The sequence below is a fragment of the Scyliorhinus canicula genome, chromosome 5 (genome assembly GCF_902713615.1).
Source record: "Scyliorhinus canicula chromosome 5, sScyCan1.1, whole genome shotgun sequence".
NCBI lineage: Eukaryota > Metazoa > Chordata > Chondrichthyes > Carcharhiniformes > Scyliorhinidae > Scyliorhinus > Scyliorhinus canicula.
The window spans coordinates 132,918,631-132,942,019 of NC_052150.1; the positions used below are offsets into that span (position 1 = coordinate 132,918,631).

The 23,389-nt window shown below is 45.6% G+C and overlaps 1 protein-coding gene across 23 annotated transcripts in view; it reads left to right on the forward strand.

The window, feature by feature from the left end:
- The window catches only part of zgc:110045 (uncharacterized protein LOC664755 homolog), a 326,605-nt gene that overhangs the window by 283,138 nt on the left and 20,078 nt on the right, over nucleotides 1-23,389 (forward strand). For 18 of the 23 annotated variants that reach the window (XM_038797701.1, XM_038797711.1, XM_038797694.1 and 15 more), the window contains 4 exons: nucleotides 3,552-3,593; nucleotides 4,057-4,132; nucleotides 5,072-5,127; nucleotides 22,168-22,337. In XM_038797701.1, coding sequence (XP_038653629.1) covers nucleotides 3,552-3,593; nucleotides 4,057-4,132; nucleotides 5,072-5,127; nucleotides 22,168-22,337 — 344 coding nt within the window. Of the gene's footprint in view, nucleotides 1-3,551; nucleotides 3,594-4,056; nucleotides 4,133-5,071; nucleotides 5,128-22,167; nucleotides 22,338-23,389 lie in introns of those variants that run through there. The other 5 variants (XM_038797696.1, XM_038797691.1, XM_038797707.1 and 2 more) reach the window with 2 other exon arrangements.

Genomic DNA, 23,389 nt, shown 5'->3' on the forward strand with positions numbered 1-23,389 from the left:
CCATCGAGTCCGCACCGGCTCTTGGAAAGAGCACCCTACCCAAGCCCACACCTCCACCCTATCCCCATAACCCAGTAACCCCACCCAACAGTAAGTGCAATTTTGGACACTAAGGGCAATTTAGCATGATCAATCCACCTAACCTGCACATCTTTGGACTGTGGGAGGAAGCCGGAGAACCCGGAGGAAACCCACGCACATAAGGAGAGAATCTGCAGACTCCGCACAGACAGTGACCCAAGCCGGGAATCGAACCTGGGACCCTGGAGCTGTGAAGCAATTGTGCTATCCACAATGCTACCGTGCTTCCCAAAGTCGGTGTCTTGATGGCCACCTGGGTGCAATTGATGATGCCTTGCACCTGGGGAATCTAGTGGTGAGTACAGCACAGAACAGGCCCTTCGGCCCTCGATGTTGTGCCGAGCAATGATCACCCTACTCAAACCCACATATCCCCCTATACCCGTAACCCAACAACCCCCCCTTAACCTTACATTTTAGGACACTACAGGCAATTTAGCATGGCCAATCCACATAGCCCGCACATCTTTGGACTGTGGGAGGAAACCGGAGCACCCGGAGGAAACCCACGCACACACGGGGAGGACGTGCAGACTCCACACAGACAGTGACCCAGCCGGGAATCGAACCTGGGACCCTGGAGCTGTGAAGCATTTATGCTAACCACCATGCTACCGTGCTGCATAGTTGGGGATCCGCTGAGCGTAATAAGAGAAAAACCTGAGGCAGCGCTTCAGGGCCTTGGAGCAGTGGGGCAGGGGGAGCTCCATCAGGGGGAGCATGCGTTCCGGGTCGGAGCCTATCCCTCCATTTCGCACTACGTAGCCGAGGATGGCTAGGCAGTCAGTGCTGAACACAGATGAAACCATTAAAACCCTGCCCTCTGTGCTTGCGAGGCACAATTCTGCTTGATGTGACCTGCGGGATGCAGTGGTGGTGCAACCATTTACAAGATGCCACCAAGGTCCACAGCTGATTCATGGAAGGAGCCAGAGGTGCTACTGGCAGGACATGGTGACCAGATCTGCAAGGTGTGAGGTCTTTGATGATGAGGGCATAAATTGATGATGAGCACCATCTGCCAGGAGAGTCACAGTCTCCCGAGGCACTAGTTCTTGGCCATTTCAGGATAGTCCCATCTGTGGTGGTAGATCCTGTGTTGAGGATATGACCTTTGTTAACTTCCTTCCCCTGTTTCTTTCTCCTATGCTCCCTTGATGCCTGGGGATCTGCCCCTCATTGCTTCTCATCGCCACTGGTCCTGAAATCTGAGAGTCAAGCTTCTGTTACCAATTGCTAACTTTCTTGTGCTCAGGTGGCATGCCAACTTTTATTGGAAGCCTTGACCCCCTCCTGTTATCTGGTCATGATGCCTGAAGGGTGATGAGCCCTTGCGCTGCCCAAGCCCTTAGCGACCACCCTTCTCCACCAACTGCATTGACCCAATGGCTGTGTCTCTCTGCACAGTTCTCCTTTTCATGGGGCCCACTTAATTCCTTGGGCTGGATGTGACTAAATCCCCACTGTGCATTCACCTCCATGCATCTTTCCTGCACCAGATCCAGCATGCAGTCCATGCGCCCCCTTCAAAATCTGAACATGGCTTTCAGTTAGCTTTTAATGAGTTCTTTAACAACCTTAATTGCAGTTTTCAATCGATTCTCGGGATGCATGGGCAGATGCCCTCCCCCGATTCTGGTGACAGAAAACTGGCATGTTGACTAGCTCCAATATTTACATCCCTGTCCGTCACTGTTCCAGACTCTTGCGTCTGCTTGATAAGGCAATGTATAGGTTCTCTCAATGCTGATTCTTTTTTCAGCCATGTTTTCATGAAGTGATACTGCATCATGCTGACCAGGAAGATTCCACACTCAATCATTGATCTGTGATGAGTTAACCAATCTCAGCTAGGGTGGCTGGAGGGGTACATTTGAACTTTTACCCGTAACTTCCTCAGAATGGCAATCTGCTGGAGATTGTCAATCTGGATGGATTTGCCCCTGTCTTGCCCAACCATCCTCACTCAGCTGGGTGAGACGTGAGCAGAGACGTGCGCCCCTGGCTGCAGCAGTGAGGAGTAACTGGGGGACAGAGAAGAAATAAACTTCCTCTTTTTATGGCACCAACTGATGTACCAGAGATGTTTAAAGAACCAATTTAAAGGGAGAACGTAAATTTCCAAGATAAGTGGTTCAGGCATTTGGGGGAGATTGGGAGGGAATGGGGAGGATAGGTCCTTAAACCAAGTGGGAGTGAGGGGAGTAGATGAGGTGGATGGGAGTTGGGGTAGGGCCGTTGGGGTAGGGCCGTGAGGGAACGGTTGGGTTGGCTCGGGTCGGGCCAGGAGGGGGTTCAGGTCAGATCGAGGGGGGGGTTTGGTTGGGCCAGTATGGTTGGTCGGACGAGGAGGTAGATCATAGAATTTACAGTGCAGAAGGAGGCCATTCGGCCCATCGAGTCTGCACCGGCTCCTGGAAAGAGCACCCTACCCAAGGTTAACATCTTCCACCCTATCCCCATAACCCAGTAACCCCACCCAACACTAAGGGCAATTTTGGACACTAAGGGCAATTTACCATGGCCAATCCACCTAACCTGCACATCTTTGGACTGTGGGAGGAAACCGGAACACCCGGAGGAAACCTACGCATACACGGGGAGGATGTGCAGACTCCGCACAGACAGTGACCCAAGCCGGAATCGAACCTGCGACCCTGGAGCTGTGGAGGGGAGGGCGATCGTGGGTGGGTGGTGTGGGGGATTGTGTGTATGCGGGGTGTCCCGTGCGAGGCTCAGTATGGGTGTTTTAATGGTTATTCTGGAGTTCGAAGGGATTTTTTCCTACTAAATCTTTCAGAGCAACTACCAGGGTCAAACTGATAGAACCATCCGAAGTTACTGATTTAAATCCCTTCCATCGGATAATTCCAAGCTCAGCACAATTGTGCTGCGGAATTCCACACTTCTTATGTAGGAACTTTCTAGAGGGATTACCCAGCGCATCATTGGGGTACCCACTAAATGCAATGCTGGGGAACCAGGACGTTATGGGCCATAATATCCCTGGCTATAGGTGGAAAAGTAAACCGAATTCCTGCTCTGGATCATTATCCAATGATTTCTATTTACATGGGCATTAGGTTTGGATGGGAGGGGTCTTGGCTGAGCTGCTCCCACAGTTGAAAGACCATCCAATACCATTTCAGTAATTTCAGTAATGTTGACCCCAATGAAATATAAGTTAGTAAGCAGGAAGGGAAGTAAAAGGGAGAAAAGAATATTCACATACATAGTCATTTGAAATCTGACTAAAATCCAATCTGGCCTAAAAGGGCAAGCTATTCCTTTAATTTAAGGCTTGTTGTGTGCTTTAAGAAATGGATTGTAGCGCTTTAATTTTAAATGTGGCTATTATTTTAAGTGAATGTGAATTTGTAGTATTTTTTATTCAGTTTAGTTGTAGTTTAATTTAGCATTTTAGAATAAACAGATAAATGTAATTGCATGTTTTTAACCTTTCGTTTTAGGCATACACAGTTCAGGGACAATATGCCTTTCCTCATCCTGACGTGAGTCCTGTGCACTACAATCAGTGCCCTCTTTCTCATTTGTTCTGGGCAGCATTTACTTTCTGTTATTAATAAATGGAAGAGAGTTTGCTGTAGTTTTTGCTATGTTTAGTATTATAATATATAGTTAATGTGAATTATTTGGAATTTGTTTTATGGTTTCTATTTGCTAGAAAGTACATTGGCCCAGCTACAAATCGTTAGCTTTGTGTTAAGAGCTCAAAATTTGTTAATCATTTAAATGTAAATAGTAGTTTAACATTAACAATAGCTATTGTATGTTTAACAATAAAAATGTCATTAATCTTAACACATTTATTTCTCAATTGTAGCATAAATGATTGATTAAAAGAATGTATTTAATTTAATTAATTATTCCTGTTTTTTTAAAGAAAGATGGTTTCTGTATTCTGATATAATTCCATTTGATTGGTTAGCTCTAATTTCCCATCCTGCCCTGCAGTTGACCAAGCTTCATCAGTTGGCTATGCAGCATACCCCTTTTACTCCCCTTGGGCAGACCACCCCTGGTTTCCCTGGTACGTACCCATGACTCCCTGGGGATGTCCTTTCTCAAAGCACCTTTATCTCCCATGGTCATTATATCACTTAATTAAATGTGGTCAATGACCAAGTTTCCTGTTGTCACGTTTAACTGTGACTAATTTTTATAATTACCCTTGTAACGAGTTGTGTCATTAATAGTTATTCATTGTTGTCTTGTACCCTTGTTAACAAATTTGTTGTGTAAAAAAATAATAGTATGTTGTAGCATCATTTAAATGTATTATGTCTCTTATTAATTCCAATATTGTGTAATGATGTCCCATTGTTCAGCATCTTTACTAAATTTCATTTTGTCCTAATATTAAGCATTTCTGTCTTAGCAAAAATTTGTTAGTCTCATTAACACACATCTAATGCATGTTACATGAAAAGGTTGCGTAATATACAGACAGAAACAATTAAAACTTGAAAATCACTTTCTATTTGCTGAATCCTTATCATGTTTAATTTACTTCTGAGTTTTAAAATTTGTGTTTCTTTTATAAGTCAGCTTCCTATATTTTAACTCTTCCTTACTTAATACAAACTGTCTATCTTATCGTTCTCAACCCGTATATTTTTATTTTTATTTCGTTCAACTCCTCACCTGTTTTTCTTTCTTCATTTGCTAAATCTTGCCGCATATTTTCATTTTCCTTCTAGCCTGAAATACTCTTTTACTCTTTTATATCTGTGCCTGTATTTTATGCACGTAAAAACTTTATCCTCACATCTAGTGTGCCTCCTTTAGTTTGTATTTTCCTCATTCGGTTTTATATTTTGTATGCTGTATGGCTGTCTCTTTCAATCTCTGCCAATTATTCTTTGTTCTTGCTTCTTTATAACTATTCCTCAAACCTTTTAAGACATTTTGTTTGTTGAATACTTATGAGGAAAGTGATCCTAATAAACTTCCATTTTTGCCCCAACAGCAGGACTGGATGCTACTGGTCAAACCAGTTCCCATGAGCTCACTATTCCAAATGATGTAAGTGTTGCTATATTAGCTACTCCAAGCAATCTGCCAGCCACATTTCTAATAATGCTAACACTATAGTTTGGGTAATCACAATAAATTATGCTCTCCTTCAGTCACATCAGCTGATGAAATAGCGCAGAATTATTTTTTTTTAGAATAAGAGTCAGGATTGTGCAAGTTTTCATCTTAACCAGCATTTAATGATAAAATCACTTCCGTTATGATGTACACTTTGGATGATAATTATTTACGAAAAACTGATCAATAAATAAACCACTGACATGTTAATGTTAAACTTTGGTTAGAATTGTACATTATAAAGAGAAGCATGCTTTCCTTAATGAACTCTGACTGTGGCAAATATGTTGAGGCAATGGGTGAAATTCTCCATTTGGGAGACTTCTCTCGCTGTAGCTGGACGACATGAGCGCAAATCAGGAAGTGATTCCTAATCCTTCGCAATGTATATTTATGTATGGCGCGGATTGTGAAAATTACCGCTATCACGCCACCATTTTGAGCAGGCAGCCCAATAGCAAGGTCCTGTGGCTGGCCACTCTCTCCCCACATTGCAATTCAGTCCCTCTCCCACAGTGCAATTCAGCTATCCCCCCACCCCCTGGATTTTGTGGGTCCCCCCATCTACTCTCCAGTGCGGGGGTAACCCAACCCACCCCTTCTCCCCCAACCTGCAAAGACTCCCTAAATAAAGAGACCTCCCCCCCCCCCCCCCCAACAGATTCCCCAGGACAGAGAGCCCTGTCAGGAAGTCCCCCAGAAGAGACTCCCCTGACAGGGCGTCATGGTGGCATAGTGATTAGCACTGCTGCCTCACAGTGCCAGGGATCCGGTTCAATCCGGTTCAATTCAGCCTTGGGTGATTGTCTGTGTGGCGTTTGCACTTTCCGTGTTTGCGTGGGTTTCCTCCGGGTGCGCCAGTTTCCTCTCACAATCCAAAGATGTGCAGGTTAGGTGGATTGGTCATGCTAAATTGTCCCTTAGTGTCCAGGGATGTGTAGGTTAGGTTGAGGGGTTTTAGGAATAGGGTGGGGAAGTGGGCCTGAGTGGAGTGCTTTTTAAGAGGGTTGGTTCAGACTCAATGGGCCAAATGTCCTTCTTGTGCACTGCCGGGATTTTATGATTCTATGAGGAAGTCCGCCAGAAGAGATACTGCTGTCAGGAAGTTAGAGTGCAGTTCAGACAGATATAGTGAAAAAAAATCACTGCTTTAACATTCACCTGTGCAATATACCTACTGGTTCAGACACAGGAGGTAGCACCTGTCAATTTCTGGAAAAAGAAAACCAGTCAGCTGTGTTTAAACCCCTTCAGATCTTTTAGCTGCAAGCCATTCATTAATTTCTCTTTGATATTGATTTTACTATTGATATTGACAGCTTCCACATACCCCAGCTGTCAGCATTGTTCCATTCATCTTCCTTCATAGTTGAATAATTCTGAAGTACTCTAACTGCAATGTTTTTAAATATCAAGTTTTGATCGACAGCTCCTGGACCACTTCAAAGAGAATTATATGCTTTCCACCGTCTTTCCATGGTTGCATGATTTTGGTCAACTAGAGATTGACAGTCGTGAGAACCCCTATTCGGGGGTTTCGGGGAGGGGACAAGAAGGGGATGGGTTGGGTCACTCCCGCACTTTGGCGAAGTGGGGGGACCTAAAATATCTAGGGGTGGGGTGCTGATACACGATACAGGGGATGGGGGGCTGCTTTGCAATGCAGGGAGGGGGGTGGGGTCTGCTTTGTGATGTGGCGGGGCTGCTTTGCAATGTAGGGGGAGAGTGACTGATAGCGGGATTCCTCGGGAATCCCTCAAAATCCTCGCCATGCATCAATTTGCATGGCAAGGGATACTGAATTGCTTCCCGATTTCTGCTCCGATTGTGGGCACAAATCAGTTCCAATTCCCCTCTGGCTGGAAAACATAGGGCGTGCTCTTCCGGCCTCATTACACTTGCCCTCAAGCGTAATAAAGCCAGTGAATAGCGGGAGAGGCCAACAACGTGAAGTGCGCCAGGCGCCAAACAGTTTGCGATGCAACCGGTATGCTTCCATAGGCCAAATCGGAATCTTGGTGGCAACCGGTCTGCTCCCGTAGGCCAAATCGGAATCTTGGTGGCAACCGGTCTGCTCTCGTAGGCCAAGTCGGAATCTTGGTGGCAACCGGTCTGCTCCCGTAGGCCAAATCGGAATCTTGGTGGCAACCGGTCTGCTCCCGTAGGCCAAATCGGAATCTTGGTGGCAACCGGTCTGCTCCCGTAGGCCAAATCGGAATCATGGTGGCAACCGGTCTGCTCCCGTAGGCCAAGTCGGAATCTTGGTGGCGAGAAACCAAATATCACTACTTAAGCCCCATTTCCATACGATTAACGGGATCCATCCCATATCCAACGGCCTCCCATCATTCAGCGGCCACCCCAACAAATCCTCACGCTGGCGCCGATTTAATTAATAATAATCTTTATTGTCACAAGTAGGCTTACAATAACACTGCAATGAAGTTACTGTGAAAAGACCCTAGTCGCCACATTCCAGCATTTGGGGCGGAATTCTCCGAATTCCCGCAGGGTCAGGGAATCGCCCGGGGCTGGCATAAATCCCACCCCCGCCGTGGCCGGAATTCTCCGCCACCCGGGAATCGGCGGGAGCGGGAATCAGGGCCTGCCGATTGGCGGGCCCCCCCCACGGCAATTCTCCGGCCCGTGATGGGCCGAAGTCCCGCCGCTGTCAGGCCTCTCCCGTCGATGTGGTTTAAATCACCTCTGTGCCGGCGGGAGCAGGCAGCGCGAGCGGACCCCTGGGGTCCTGGGGGGCGCGGGGCGATCGGACCCCGGGGATGCCCACATGGTGGTCTGGCCCACGATCGGGGCCCACCGATCGGCGGGCGGGCCTGTGCCGTAGGGGCACTGTTTTTCTTCCGTCGCTGCCACGGCCTCCACCATGGCGGAGGCGGAAGAGACTCCCTCCACCGCATGGTGGTCACCGGTGGTGACGTCAGCAGCCGCTGACGCTCCAGCGCATGCACAGACTCACGGCAACTGGCAAAGGCCTTTCGGCCAGCTCCGACGCCGGGCCGCGTGACGCCAAAGGCAGTCGGCGGAGCGGGAGCCACTCCGGCGCGGGCCTAGCCCCTGAAGGTGCGGAGAATTCCGCACCTTTGGGGAGGCCCGACGCCGGAGTGGTTGGCGCTACTCTGCTACGCCGGGACCCCCCTGCCCCGCCGAGTAGGGGAGGATTTTTCCTCTGTTCAGATACACAGAGGGAGAATACAGAATCTCAAAATTACCTAATAGTATGACTTTCGGGACTTGTGGAAGGAAACCAGAGCACCCGGGGGAAACCCACTGCTTTCACCTGTGGGAAGTGCACCCATCTCCAGCTCCTCAGAAACCGCGTTAGGGAACTGGAGCTGGAGCTGATGAACTTCGGATCATTCGGGAAGCAGAGGTGGTCATAGTAGCTTCAGGGATGTAGTAACTCCGAAGAATGAAGATAGATGGGTGACGGTGAGAGGGGCTGGGAGGAAGCAGTCAGTACAGGGATCCCCTGTGGTCGTTCCCCTCAGTAACAAGCATACCGCTTTGGATACTGTTGAGGGGGACGGCCTACCAGTGGTAAGCCACGGTGACCGGATCTCCAGCACTGAGTCAGTCCCTGTGGCTCAGAAGGGAAGGGGGAAGAGCAGGAGAGCAATAGTTGTTGGGGACTCGGAGGAACAGGGAGAGAGTGCAGATAAATAGTTGTAGGCGGTGGGTCGGAGAATCCCGCCCATAGTTAGAACAGGGACAGGAATGGTTGTTAGAAGTTCCGGGGTATAAATGTTTCCATAAGAGTAGGGAAGGTGGTAAAAGAGGTGGAGGAGTAGCATTATTAATCAAGGATAGTTTAACGACTGCAGTAAGGCAGTTCGAGGGGGATCTGCCTACTGAGGTAATATGCGCTGAAGTTAGAAATAGGAAAGGAGCGGTCACGTTGTTAGGAGATTTCTATAGACCTCCAAATAGTAATAGAGATGTGGAGGAAGAAATTGCAAAACTGATTATGGATAGGTTTGGAGGTCTCAGTGTAGTTGTCATGGGTGACTTTAACTTTCCAACTATTGATTGGAACCTCTATAGGTCATACAGTTCAGATGGGGCAGTTTTTGTACAGTGTGTGCAGGAGGGTTTCCTGACACAATATGTGGATAGGCCGACAAGAGGTGGGCCGCATTGGATTTGGTACTGGGTAATGAACCGGGCCAAGTGTTAGATTTGTTTGTGGTAGAGCACTTTGGAGATAGTGACCACAATTCAGTGTCTTTCACTATTGCAATGGAGAGGGATAGGGCCATATGGCAAGGCAAGGTTTACAATTGGGGGAGGGGTAATTATGATGTGATTAGGCAAGAATTAGGAAGCATAAGATGGTAACAGAAACTGTCAGGGAAAGGCACAATTTTCCATCCACCACCACCCACTGTCTTCTATGTGATAGCCAGTTACTTATCAAATTGGCCAAATTTCCCTCTATCCCACACCTTCATGGGCCGACCATGGCGGAACGTATCAAATGCCTGACTAAAATCCATGTATACGACATCAACTGCTCTACCTTCATCTACACACTTAGTTACCTCCTCAAAGAATTCAATCAAATTTGTGAGGCAAGACTTACCCTTCACAAAACCGTGTTGACTATCCTGGATTAAGCTGCATCTTTCCAAATGGTCATAAATCCTATTCTTCAGGACCTTTTCCATTAACTTACTGACCACCGAAGTAAAACTAATTGGCCTATAATTACCAGGGTCATTCCTATTCCCTTTCTTGAACAGAGGAACAACATTCGCCACTCTCCAGTCCTCTGGCACTATTCCCGTGGACAGTGAGGACCCAAAGATCAAAGCCAAAGGCTCTGCAATCTCATCTCTTGCCTCCCAAAGAATCCGAGGATATATTCCATCTGGCCCAGGGGACTTGTCGACCTTAAGGTTTTTAAAAATTGCAAATACATCCTCCCTCAGAACATTAGTAACCACATGCGTAGTTCATAGTTGTAGGGGTGGTGTGAAGGGAGTGTTGGGGTGGAGAGAGGATTTAATTGGTTGGTTGAGGGAGTGCTGAAGGAGAGGGGGATGGAGGGAGGTTTGGGGATGGAGGGAGGGTTGAAGGGGTTGGTTGAGGGAGAGCTGAAGGGGGAGGGGGATGGATGGCGGGTAGGGTGTCGCCTGGGGAGCGCTCCCTTGGAGTTTGGGAGGTGGGACATTGGTGTCCACTCATGCTGCCTGTGTAAGTCATTGACCTTCTGACACAGGTGGCCAGTCCTCCTGGTCACACTGCGTGAACTGACTGCTGCCACCACCTCGTCCCAGGTAGCATTGGCTGTCTTGTGGCTCATCCTCCGGGACCCTTGGGGGAACAGGACACCCCGCCTGGTCTCTTCCGCAACCATGAACCTCCCCAGGTCAGCATCCCCAAATCCTGTGGCTGGTCTCCTGGACGCCATTGTTGTGAGCTGGCTGGGATTAGCTGAGCAAGTGCAGCTTAAGTGCTGCTCGACATTGATAGCGGGGGTCTGATAAGCGCGAATTAGCTGGCGAGGCGGCATTCAAGGTGAGAAGCCCATGAAGCCTCGTTAAGTGGACCAATTAATGCTGAATAGTGTTGCCGATCTCGCTGGGAAACTCGCACCGATTCCAGCTCGCTACAGCCCTTGGACATTTTTCTGGAGAATCGTGCCCTTAGTCTCCCAAACTGAGAATGCCAGCGATTATAAAACAAACTATGACACCAAACCACCTCAAGATTTATCAGAGGACCAAATATTTGGTTAGAGGTAGGCCTTAAGTTGTGTCTTAAAAAGGAAAGAGAGTGGAGATTTGTCGGGATTTTAGAGCTTTAGGAACTCGGCAGTTGATGGCATAGCCACCAAGAGGGAACCAATTAAAGGATGTTGCAGAAGCCAGAATTAGAGAAGTTCAGAGAACTCGGAGGATTGTGGGGCTGGAGAAGAATTCCAAAATTATAAAATAAGCTTTCAAGCAAAAAAGCAATTACATAAAGGCAGATTTAAACACATTGAAAGTAAGGCTTATGAATCAAATGCAAGTTTTCTGAACCTATTTGTAGCTACCTCCCAGAAATTAATTTTATCATTTGCACCAAATGATTTTTACAATGTTTAAAGACATGTGGTTTATTTATTACCATTTATTATTAATATTACTTTCTGACTCCGTAGAAATACATAATGACTGTCACTAAATATGATAAATATACATTGCCATCAGCCTTTATGTCTAACAAATGATATTGTTGGGAGGGTGACTGAAGCATTGACATTGAAAATGGCAGTTATAACAAGGAACCAGGCAGAATTCTGTGCTTGACATGAATTGGCAGATTGTTGCAATACGAACATAAGAACATAAGAACTAGGAGCAGGAGTAGGCCATCTGGCCCCTCGAGCCTGCTCCGCCATTCAATTAGATCATGGCTGATCTTTTGTGGACTCAGCTCCACTTTCCTGCCCGAACACCATAACCCTTAATCCCTTTATTCTTCAAAAAACTATCTATCTTTACCTTAAAAACATGTAATGAAGGAGCCTCAACTGCTTCACTGGGCAAGGAATTCCATAGATTCACAACCCTTTGGGTGAAGAAGTTCCTCCTAAACTCAGTCCTAAATCTACTTCCCCTTATTTTGAGGCTATGCCCCCTAGTTCTGCTGTCACCCGCCAGTGGAAACAACCTGCCTGCATCTATCCTATCTATTCCCTTCATAATTTTAAATGTTTCTATAAGATCCCCCCTCATCCTTCTAAATTCCAACGAGTACAGTCCCAGTCTACTCAACCTCTCCTCATAATCCAACCCCTTCAGCTCTGGGATTAACCTAGTGAATCTCCTCTGCACACCCTCCAGCGCCAGTACGTCCTTTCTCAAGTAAGGAGACCAAAACTGAACACAATACTCCAGGTGTGGCCGCACTAACACCTTATACAATTGCAACATAACCTCCCTAGTCTTAAACTCCATCCCTCTAGCAATGAAGGACAAAATTCCATTTGCCTTCTTAATCACCTGTTGCACTTGTAAACCAACCTTCTGTGACTCATGCACTAGCACACCCAAGTCTCTCTGAACAGCGGCATGCTTTAATATTTTATCGTTTAAATAATAATCCCGTTTGCTGTTATTCCTACCAAAATGGATAACCTCACATTTGTCAACATTGTATTCCATCTGCCAGACCCGAGCCCATTCACTTAACCTATCCAAATCCCTCTGCAGACTTCCAGTATCCTCTGCACTTTTCGCTTTACCACTCATCTTAGTGTCATCTGCAAACTTGGACACATTGCCCTTGGTCCCCAACTCCAAATCATCAATGTAAATTGTGAACAATTGTGGGCCCAACACGGATCCCTGAGGGACACCACTAGCTACTGATTGCCAACCAGAGAAACACCCATTTATCTCAACTCTTTGCTTTCTATTAATTAACCAATCCTCTATCCATGCTACTACTTTACCCTTAATGCCATGCATCTTTATCTTATGCAGCAACCTTTTGTGTGGCACCTTGTCAAAGGCTTTCTGGAAATCCAGATATACCACATCCATCGGCTCCCCGTTATCTACTGCACTGGTAATGTCCTCAAAAAATTCCACTAAATTAGTTAGGCATGACCTGCCTTTTACGAACCCATGCTGCGCCTGCCCAATGGGACAATTTCTATCCAGATGCCTCGCAATTTCTTCCTTGATGATAGATTCCAGCATCTTCCCTATTACCGAAGTTAAACTCACTGGCCTATAATTTCCTGCTTTCTGCCTACCTCCTTTTTTAAACAGTGGCGTCACGTTTGCTAATTTCCAATCCACCGGGACCACCCCAGAGTCTAGTGAATTTCGGTAAATTATCACTAGTGCATCTGCAATTTCCCTAGCCATCTCTTTTAACACTCTGGGATGCATTCCATCAGGGCAATGTTGTGTAGTATTACTGATTCTGTATCTAGTGCAGTTAATCAAGACTGTTCCTTTTAAGATTGTTGCTCATTAGAATAAAATCTAATTTCAGATAATTCAGTGATCATCAAGGCCCAGAAAATAAAAGTTATCTCCCATGTGATTTGTTTTTGATGGACAAAAATAATTAAAATAATGAGATTGAGAATACATCTTTCTAATTCATGTATTGTTTAGCTACTAAAATATAAACAACATTCATGTGCAACATTCCTCGGAAGTTGAATATTAGATTTTCATGAATTCTGAAATGTTGTGCCAGTGAAGAGCCAGTGAACTCTCCTGCACCACTGAAATTATTAATCTCTGGACCTGGAAAAAGTTTAATGTATGTTATAGTGGAAATGCTGAAGCTCAAGAATAAATTAACATATATTGACATCTGCATTAACTGTTTAAAATTGGATATTGATGCATTGCAAACAAATGATTGTTTTATTGCATTCCAACTGCAAGTAACTGCATTTACTGAAATGTTATTTTGAAGCAGAATAACGAACCAAGGGCTCCTTATTAAATGCCAATTGTTTAACTGGATGTATTGTACAATCGCTGTAAAGATTTGCGCCAACCATTTTGTACTGATTTTTTGACAACTTAAAATCTGACAAAATAAGCCCTCATTAAGAACAACAAAGAAAAGTAGGATTGGAATAATTCTTGAGTAAAAAGAGTGGCCCACTTTTCTTCTTTACTTACTCAGGAATTCCTCAAGGTAGCGTTGTAGGCATAACCACTGTTCCATCAATGACCTTCCCTCCACCATAATCTCAGAATTGTGGCTGTTTGCTGCTGAACACAGAATGTTCCTCCGATTATGAAACAGTTTAACACTACATCCAACAAAACCTGGACCATATCCAGGTTAGAACTGGCACATGGCAAGTCGCATTTGCACCACACAAGAAACGGAAAATGAATATCTCCGTTTTGACCGGAAAAAAGCTTAACCACCTGTTAAAAGTCCATAGTATTGGCATCGCTGATTTGCTTACCGACAACATGGCAGGATCATCATTAAGCAGAAACTGCAGCAGAAGAGTCACATAAATGCCATGGCTACCAGTGCTGTTCAGAGGCTGGGTATTCTGTGGTTTGTGGCATAGCTCCTGCTTTCCCAAAAACTTTCCACCAACTAAAAAGGTACAAGACAGGAGTATGATTCAATACCCTCCACTTGCCCGGACGAGTGCAGCTGCAATAATATTCAAGAAGCTCAACACTATCCAGGATACAGCAATCCTCTTGGTGGCATTTCATCCACTAAGGTAAACATTCAGCCCCTCCATCGCTGGCATTTGTGTCTGCAGGTGTACACTCACTCAAGGCTTTTTCAGCAGAATTTCCCCAAATCCCAACTCCACCAGTTATAAGAACAAGGATGGCGCTTGGGAAAAAGAATCATCTCCAAGTTCTCACTCCCTAGATAGAATTTTACAAGAACCCCCCAGGGGTAGGATGGTAGGTGGGGGTACCATAAAATTGGGTACAATGACAGTGGTGCAGTTCCCTGTTCCCACCTTCTGTCCTCCGTTGGAATTTTACCAGCGATGGGGGGGGAAGCATCAGGAGGTCTGCTTGCCATCGGCCATTTGAGATTTTACCCATTGTGGGGTTAGGTTGGAGAATGGGGGAGGGGGCGTTGGTGGAGGTTGACGTCAAGTGTCCAGCTTGTCCAGTGAAACTTGGCAGGCTAGTGGCAGGAAAGATGCGTGCCATGTAAAACACCACGCTAATATTAACATATATGATCGGTACAGGCTTGGAGAGCCTGCACTGTATTGTTCTTTGTTCTTCTTTGCACCATTCCTTCATGTTATTGGGTCAAAATAAACAAGCCAACCACTATCAATGGGCAATAAATGCTGGCTTTGCTAACAATGCCCACATTCTGAGGATGAATTTTTAATTAAAACCTTCCTGCTGTCACTACATATTGCTGGTGAGTGCAGGAGATTAATGAATTGTTAGTTAACTTGTTGCCTCTGGTCTGCACTTCAAAATTAGTTCAAAAAGTTATGGGTTTTCAAAATGTAACAAAACTTCTAGTTGATGACAAGGCACATTTGGTTGAGCTTTAGAAGTTTGAATGTATAGAAATTATTTTAATTCTGACTGAGAAGCTCTTAGATGTATTTCAAACGGAATCATCAAAGAGGCTTGCTGGATCTTTTCCAAACTATGAACAATGACTCAGACTTAAAATGCCTATTACGTTTACACGTCAATCTGCTTTTTGTACTGAAAACCTGTTCCGACAGCTTTAGCTGTCCTTATGGATATTATTAGGATATTATTATCATTGTATGACTATTCCATGCCCAATCAAAAATAATATTTTTGAAATGGACTTATTAATTACTTTGCAAGGTAATTCTGGTTTGGTCTATGAGGAAATGGTCATCTTTGGTCTATTTTGTATGGAATGGTGTTGAGCATGTAGAGAACACAGGCTGCATGAGACAAATTAAAGAAATCCAATCAATGCTGAGCATATTATGAGTATAGACTGCAAAAAATAAAGAGCAATGTTTCACTAATTTTTGAATAATTTTACCTGCCATTAGTTATTTTTTTTTGCATTAAACATCCAAATCAAATTGTTAAATCTCTAAACTTAGATCTAGCCACTGCCAACAACAACAACTTGTAGTTATATAGCACCTTTAACAATATAAAACGTCCCAAGGTGCTTCACAGGAGTGTTACATAATAAAATATGACACTGAGCCACATAATGTATAGGGAGTCAGTGGCGCAGTGGACTAGTAAACGTCAGCAAGATCTGGGGACCTGAGTTCAAATCCCGCCTTGGCAGATGGTGACATTTGAATTCAATAAAAATCTGGAAATTTAAAGTTGAATGATGACCATGAAACCATTGTTGATTGTTGTAAAATCCCATCTGGTTCACAAATGTTCTTTAGGGAAAGAGATCTGGAGTCCTTACCTGAAATGGAAGGCAGTTAGGGATGCGCGATAAATGCTGGCCCAGCCAGCAACACTCACATCCTGTAAAATGAATTTTAAAAAGCGAGATATTGAGGCAAATCACCAGAATTTCTTTCCTCAACAGAATTTTAAGGCGTGTCTTAAAGGAGAAAAGTGAGAAATTTGCGACCCACTAGGTGGTCATCAATCTCCAGAAACTGCTCTCACACAATAGGCTAGAGATGGGAACATGCCAGATGACCAACACATCAGCCAGTTGTGTACATTTGCCACAGCACTACTATGAAATTGCAGCCCATTATGGCAGTAAAGACAGATTTTTTATCTTGGACTTACATGGTATCGTTTGTGGAAATGAAGAACATGTGAACCATTAGAGCAAACAGGGCTATGCCAGGTGGAATCTTTAAAAAAAAATTAAATTTCAGGAAATGGGTGTCGCTGATTCGGCCAGCATTCAATGCCTATCCCTAATTTCCCTGCAGAAGGTGGTGATGAATTGCCTTCTTGAACTGCCGCCGTTCCTGAGCTGTAGGTATACCCACTGTGCTGTTCAGGAGGGAGTTCCAGGATTTTTAACCAATGACAGTGAAGGAGCACCGATATATTTCCAAGTCGGGGTGATGAGTGACTTGGAGGGGAACCTCCAGATGGTGCGGTTCTCAAGTATCTGCTGCTTTCGTCCTTTTGGATGGTAGTGGGCGTGTGTTTGGAAGGTGCTGCCGAAGGAACCTTGGTGAGTTGCTGTAGTGCATGTAGCTGGCACACACAGCTGCCACTGTTCATCGGTGGTGGAGGGTTTGAATGTTTGTGGAAGGGTAAGTAATCAAGCGGCCTGCTTTGCCCTTAATGGTGTTGAGGTTCTTGAGTGTTACTGGAGCTGCACTCATCCAGGCAAGTGAAGTATCTTCCATTACACTCCTGACTTGTGTCTTGTAGATGGTGTACAGGCTTTGGGAGGATCAGGAGGTGAGATACTCGCCGTAGCATTCCTAGCCTTTGACCTGCCCTGGTAGCCACAGTATTAATGTGGGTAGTCCAGTTCATTATCTGATCAATGGTAACCCCCAGGATGTTGATTGTGGGGGATTCAGCGATGGTAATGCTATTAAATGTCAAGGGGAGATGATTAGTTCCTCACTTTCAGGCGAAGGTAATTGCTTGGCACTTGTGCAGCGCAAATATAACTTGCCACTTGTCAGCCCAAGTCTGGATATTGTCCTGGTCTTGCTGCATTTGGACATTGCCTGCCTCATTATCTGAGGAGTTGCAAATGGTGCTGAACATTGTGCAGCCATCTGCGAACATCCTCACTTCTGACCTTATGTTGGAAGGGAGGTCATTGATGAAGCAGCTGAAGATGGTTGGGCCGAGGACACTGCCCTGAGGTATGCTTGCAGAGATGTCCTGGAGCTGAGATGATTGACCTCCAACCACCACAACCATCTTTCTTTGTGTCAGGTATGACTCCAACCAGAGGAGAGTTTTCCCCCTGATTCCCATTGACTCCAGTTTAACTCGGGCTCCTTGATGCCATACTCGGTCAAATGCTGCCTTGATGTCAAGGGCAGTCACTCACTTCACCTCTGGCATTCAGCTCTTTTGTCCACGTTTGAATCAAGGTTATAATGAGATCAGGAGCGGATTGCCCCTGGTGGAACGCAAACTGAGCGCCCATGATCAGGTTATTGCTGAGTAAGTGCTGCTTGATAGCACTTTTTATGACTTCTTCCATCACTTTTCTGATGATGGAGAGTAGACTGATAGGGCGGTAATTGGTGTGGTTGGATTTGTCCTGTTTCTTGTGTACAAGTCACACCTGGACAATTTCTCTCATTGCCGGGTAGATGCCAGTGTTGTAGCTGTTGTGGAACAGCTTGGTTAGAGGTGCGGCACGTTCTGGAGCATAGTCTTTAGTACTGTTGCTGGAATGTTGTTAGGGCCCACAGCCTTTGCAGTATCCAGTGCCTTCAGCCGTTTCTTGATATCATGTGGAGTGAATCGTATGGGCTGAAGACTGACATCTGTGGTGCTGTGGATCTCCAGAGGAGACCGAGATGGATCATCCATGGCGCTTCTGGCTAAAGATTGTTGTAAATGCCTTATCTTTTGCACAGATATGCTGGGCTTCTCCATCATTGAGGATGGGGATATTTGTGGAGACTCCTCCTCCAGTGAGTTGTTTAATTGTACACCATCATTCACGGCTAGATGTGGCAGGACTGCAGAGCTTCGATCTGATGCATTAGTCGTGGAATCTTTTAGCTCTGACTATTACTTACTGCGTATGCTGTTTTGCTCACAAGTAGTCCTGTGTTATAGCTTCACCAATTGACTAGTCTTTAAGATATCTCTCCCAGCTTTGGCATAAGCTCTTAGATGTTACTAAGAAGTACTTTGCAGGGTCGACAGGGCTGGGTTTGCCGTTGTCTTTTCCGGTGCCTGGGTTGATGTCGGGTAGTGTGTCCGGTTTCATTCTTTTTTGTGTTTATTTAGCGGTTGAATACAATAAAGTGCCTTGCTAGTCTATTTAAGAGGGCTTTTTAAGAGTCAACCACATTGCTGTGTGTCTGGAGTCACATGTAGGCCAAACAGGTAAGGATGGTAGATTTCCTTCCCTAAAGTACATTAGTGTACCAGATGGGTTTTTACGACAATCGACAATGGTTTCATGGTCATCATTAGACTATTAATTCCAGATAGAAACATAGAAACATTAAAAAAATAGGAGCAGGAGGAGGCCATTTGGCCCTTCAAGCCTGCTCTGCCATTCATCATGATAATGGCTGATCATCCAACTCAATAGCCTAATCCCGCTTTCCCCAATTTCCTTTGAAACTACTTCCTGTGGTAACGGTTTCCACAGGCTTACCACTCTCTAGGTGAAGAAACTTCTCCTAGTCTCTGTACTAAATGGTCTTCCCCGTATCCTCAGAATGTGACCCTGGTTCTGGACACACCCACCATCGGGAACATCCTTCCTCATCTACCCTCCCCAGTCCTGTTAGAATTTTATAGGTTTCTAGGAGATCCTCCCTCATTCTTCTGAACTCCAGCGAATACAATCTTAACTGATTCAATTTCTCCTCGTACGTCAGTCCCGCCATCCTGGAATCAGTTTGGTAAACCTTCGCTGCACTCCCTGCATAACTGGAACATCCATCCTCAGATAAGGAGACCAAAACTGGACACAGTGGGCAGGATTCTCACGTACCCGGCGGGGCGGGGGGGTCGCGGCGGATGGAGTGGCGTGAACCACTCCGGCGTCGGCCCGCCCCACAGGTGCGGAATCCTCCGCACCTTCAGGGGCTAGGCCGGCTCTGGAGTGGTTTGTGACCCGCGGGCTGGCATGGAATGCCTTTGGTGCCATGCCAGCCGCGGCCGAAGGGACTCCGCCAGCTGGCGAGAGTCCGCGCATGCGCGTGTGCGTCAGCGGCTGCTGACGGCATCTCCGCACATGCGCAGGGCGGGAGTCACCTGCATGTTGGACATCGCGGAGGCTGACACGGCCGACGCGTAGGAAAAGAGTGCCCCCACGCCACAGGCCTTCCCGCTGATCGGTGGGCCCCGGTCGCGGGCCAGGCCACCGTGGGGTCACCCCCCGGGGCCAGATTGCCCCTTCCCCCCCCCCCCCCCCCAGGTCCCACCGGTAAGTACCTAGTCTGATCCACGCCGGATGGACCGGCAAAAAACCAGCGGGCCTTCGGCCCATCGCGGGCTGGAGAATTCGGGCAGCCCTGGGGCCCATTGAGTCACGCTGGTCCCCGCCATTCTCTGGGGCGGGCGGCGCGACTCATGCCTCACTGACTTTTGGAGGGCCGGAGAATTCGGCAGCCGACAGGGGCGGGATTCATGCCGACCCCCGGCGATTCTCCGACCCGGCGGGGGTCGGAGAATCCCACCCAATATTCCAGATGTGGCCTCACCAAGGCCCTATAAAATTTCAGCAAGACATCCCTGCTACTGTACTCAAATCCCCTCGCAATGAAGGCCAGCATACCATTTACTTCTTTACTGCCTGCTGCACCTGCATGCTTACCTTCAGTGACTGGTGTACCAGGACATCCAGATCTCGTTTCCCTCTCCTAATTTATGGCCATTCAGATAATATTTTGTTGAGTTTAAATTCTACCACCTGCCATGGTGGGATTCCAACCGGGTCCCCAGGTCATTACCCTGGGCTCTCTGGATTACTAGTCCGGCGGCATACCACTAAGCCACCGCCTGCCCCCAGACTAGGGAAGAATCAACTCCAGGAATACCCTTAGGCAGAAACCATATTATGTTAATTCCACACCCCCACCCTTGAATTTTCAGGAGAATTTAATTGGGATGGTGTTGCACCCCGAATTTCAGACGACAACTCTTCCTGTTTTCTATCCCTCCTCCAAAGGGTTGGAGTTTCTGAACTAGTTTTAAATCGGGCAGCGCAGTAGCACAGTGGCTAGCATAGTTGCTTCACAGCTCTAGGATCCCAGGTTCGATTCCCGGCTTGGGTCACTGTCTGTGCAGAGTCTGCACGTTCTCCCTGCGTCTGCGTGGGTTTCCTTCGGCTGCTACGGTTTCCTCCCACAGTCCAAAGATGTGCAGGTTAGGTGGATTGGCCATGCTAAATTGCCCTTAGTGTTCAAAATGGTTGGGTGGGTTACAGGGATAGGGTGGAGGTGTGGGCTTGGGTAGGGTGCTCTTTCCAAGGGCAGGTGCAGACTCGATGGGCCGAATGGCCTCCTTCTGCATTGTAAATTCTATGAATTGTATGAAATTATGTGGATCTCTACTCCTAAAAGGGCAGTGAGCTAGTGAAGGCAAAAAAAATTATGATTTTTTTTACTGGATACTGACAAAAATCTTTAAAATGTATGGAAGGTAAATGAAGGATTAGATTTTCATCTTCATCACCTATTTGGTAAAATGGATCGCCGTTCCCTTATGGAATGTGAATAATTTTAATTCCATTAAAATCTGTGGAATAAATATTAGATGGGTTTTCTAAATTACTATTTACCCACACACCGACTGTAAAGACAAAAACTTACGCTGGCAAATGGCATCTTTGTTTAAAAACTCCATGGATAACAGCATTCACTAGCAATGCCAGTACTCTCGGGATTAGGCCCTTTAATAAACACAGTACAGTGACCTTTAAATGATTATTAGAGCCTGCCAGTAGCTAGTCATATCTCATTTATAAAGTAAAGAATTCTGTCCTGTTGCTGTAGGGTATTAATGACTGTCACATCACTCGTTTCAGAGACTTGACTTGTAAGAGTGACTCATAAGACCCAATAAAACATCCTATCCAGTTTCCTAAATATGTTTAAAGCATGCAAAAAATTGTAGAAGCGTAAAATTTTGGGAACTAAATGCCATGGGCTCGCATCACGGTTTGTTGAATTTGTAGCTCTAAAATTTTAGTTTAACAATAAAGTTGTCCTCTTGACTCTGCCAAGTTTTCATGATTTAAATTGTATCTATCACGGGTAGGCCTGAAAAGAGTGTCCCTCAATGCCCACATAACGGGATGTCCTCAATTGGGGGTGTGTGTGGTAATGCCCATGTGTGTGTGGGGTGACATTGTCCATGGGTGAGGGGTGTGGGGAACTCTCAAACTCATTTAGAGATCAGGCCACCCTTTCAAAATGGCGGCCTGATCTCTGAGGAGCTGGTCTGGCCGGCGGGTTCAGATCGCCATTGCTGAAAGAATTTCTAAGTGTGGCTCGACCTCTGAGAAATGCCCCAAGGCCCCAAAAAATGGCTAATGTGTGGTTGAAAGTCGGTGTGGATCTCACCCAAAAAGCCAGTGGGAAACACCCTGCCGAAATTGCCAGGAGTGCCCACCCCAGGATGGAATTTTGTTGCAAATGATTTATTAAATTGGGTATTAGTCATATATTATAATACACACTTTATGTTATGCATTTTGAGTTTTGTGTAGTGCTTTTCAATTTTATATACTTACAGGAATAAGTAATTCAAATAGATATTAATTTATCAACTGCCTGCTTCCCCATGCCCACTTTAACAATTGATGAAATATCCTTCTATTCTTCTATTTCAGTTAATAGGGTGTATTATTGGCAGACAAGGAAGCAAAATAAATGAAATTAGGCAGATGTCAGGAGCACAGATCAAGATTGCTAATGCAACAGAAGGTTCCACAGAGCGACAGGTTATCATCACAGGATCACCTGCCAATATTAGCTTGGCACAGTACCTCATAAATGCAAGGTAGGTTTGCTATGCGCTGTTCTTTGATATCACTAGAGAAGAAAGTATGCAAATTGACTTGAGGAATGGTGCACTACTGTTGCAGTCAAAAAACAAATACTACAATCATGCATACAGAGGATAAACAATGTGGAATTATGACTGTTCATTCCAAAACAAGAAAAAAAGTAATAACTGGTAAATTAATAGGTCATCTTTAAAACAGATACAACTCTGTTTCCACTATGCCTTATTGTGCATTCAGTTTATGCGACCAAAACCTTCTAACATTGATTATTTTAAAAAGTTACTTTTAATTATGAAAATCACTTCAATTTGATGTCATGAGAAAGCTGCTACAAGTGTTATATTGGTAATCTAATTACTTTTTACTATATTGTTATGATCTGTTGAGCTGAAGTATGACTCCCATTGAATAATAATCTGACCAGGAGTATTTCGTAACAGTTCCTGCATTAGATTTTCATTACAATGAGAGAATTCATAATTACCTCCTGGTCTGCTCTGCTCTGTGCATTCAAATAGTGAAACAAATATCTCCTTTAAAAGGTAGCAGCAATGTTTGAAAAAAGATCACAGGTGGGATTCTCCATCCCGCCACACCCATTTGCTGGTGCGGCGTGCCCTCGCCGGCAGCGGGATCCTTTGTCTCGGCAGTTGGCCAATGGGATTTCCCATTGTGAGCACTCTCACGCCGTTGGGAAATCCACAAGCGTGAGTGGCCTGCCAGGAAACGGAGAATCCCGCTTATGGAGAATCCAACTCCACAAATATGTTTCAGCAACTAATTCTAAAAATGCCTATTACTCTGTTTACATTTTTAGAAATAAAAAGTAGAATAAAATTCAAATATTCTTGCAAATACAAATTATAGCAGGTGCTGGAAACATAGAAAATAGAAGCAGGAGGAGGACATTCGGCCCTTCGAGCCTATTCCGCCTATTCATTATGATCATGGCTGATCATCAAGTTCAATACCCTGATCCCACCTTCCCACCATTTCCCTTGATCCCTGTAGGCACAAGTGCTATATCTAATACCTTCTTGAAATT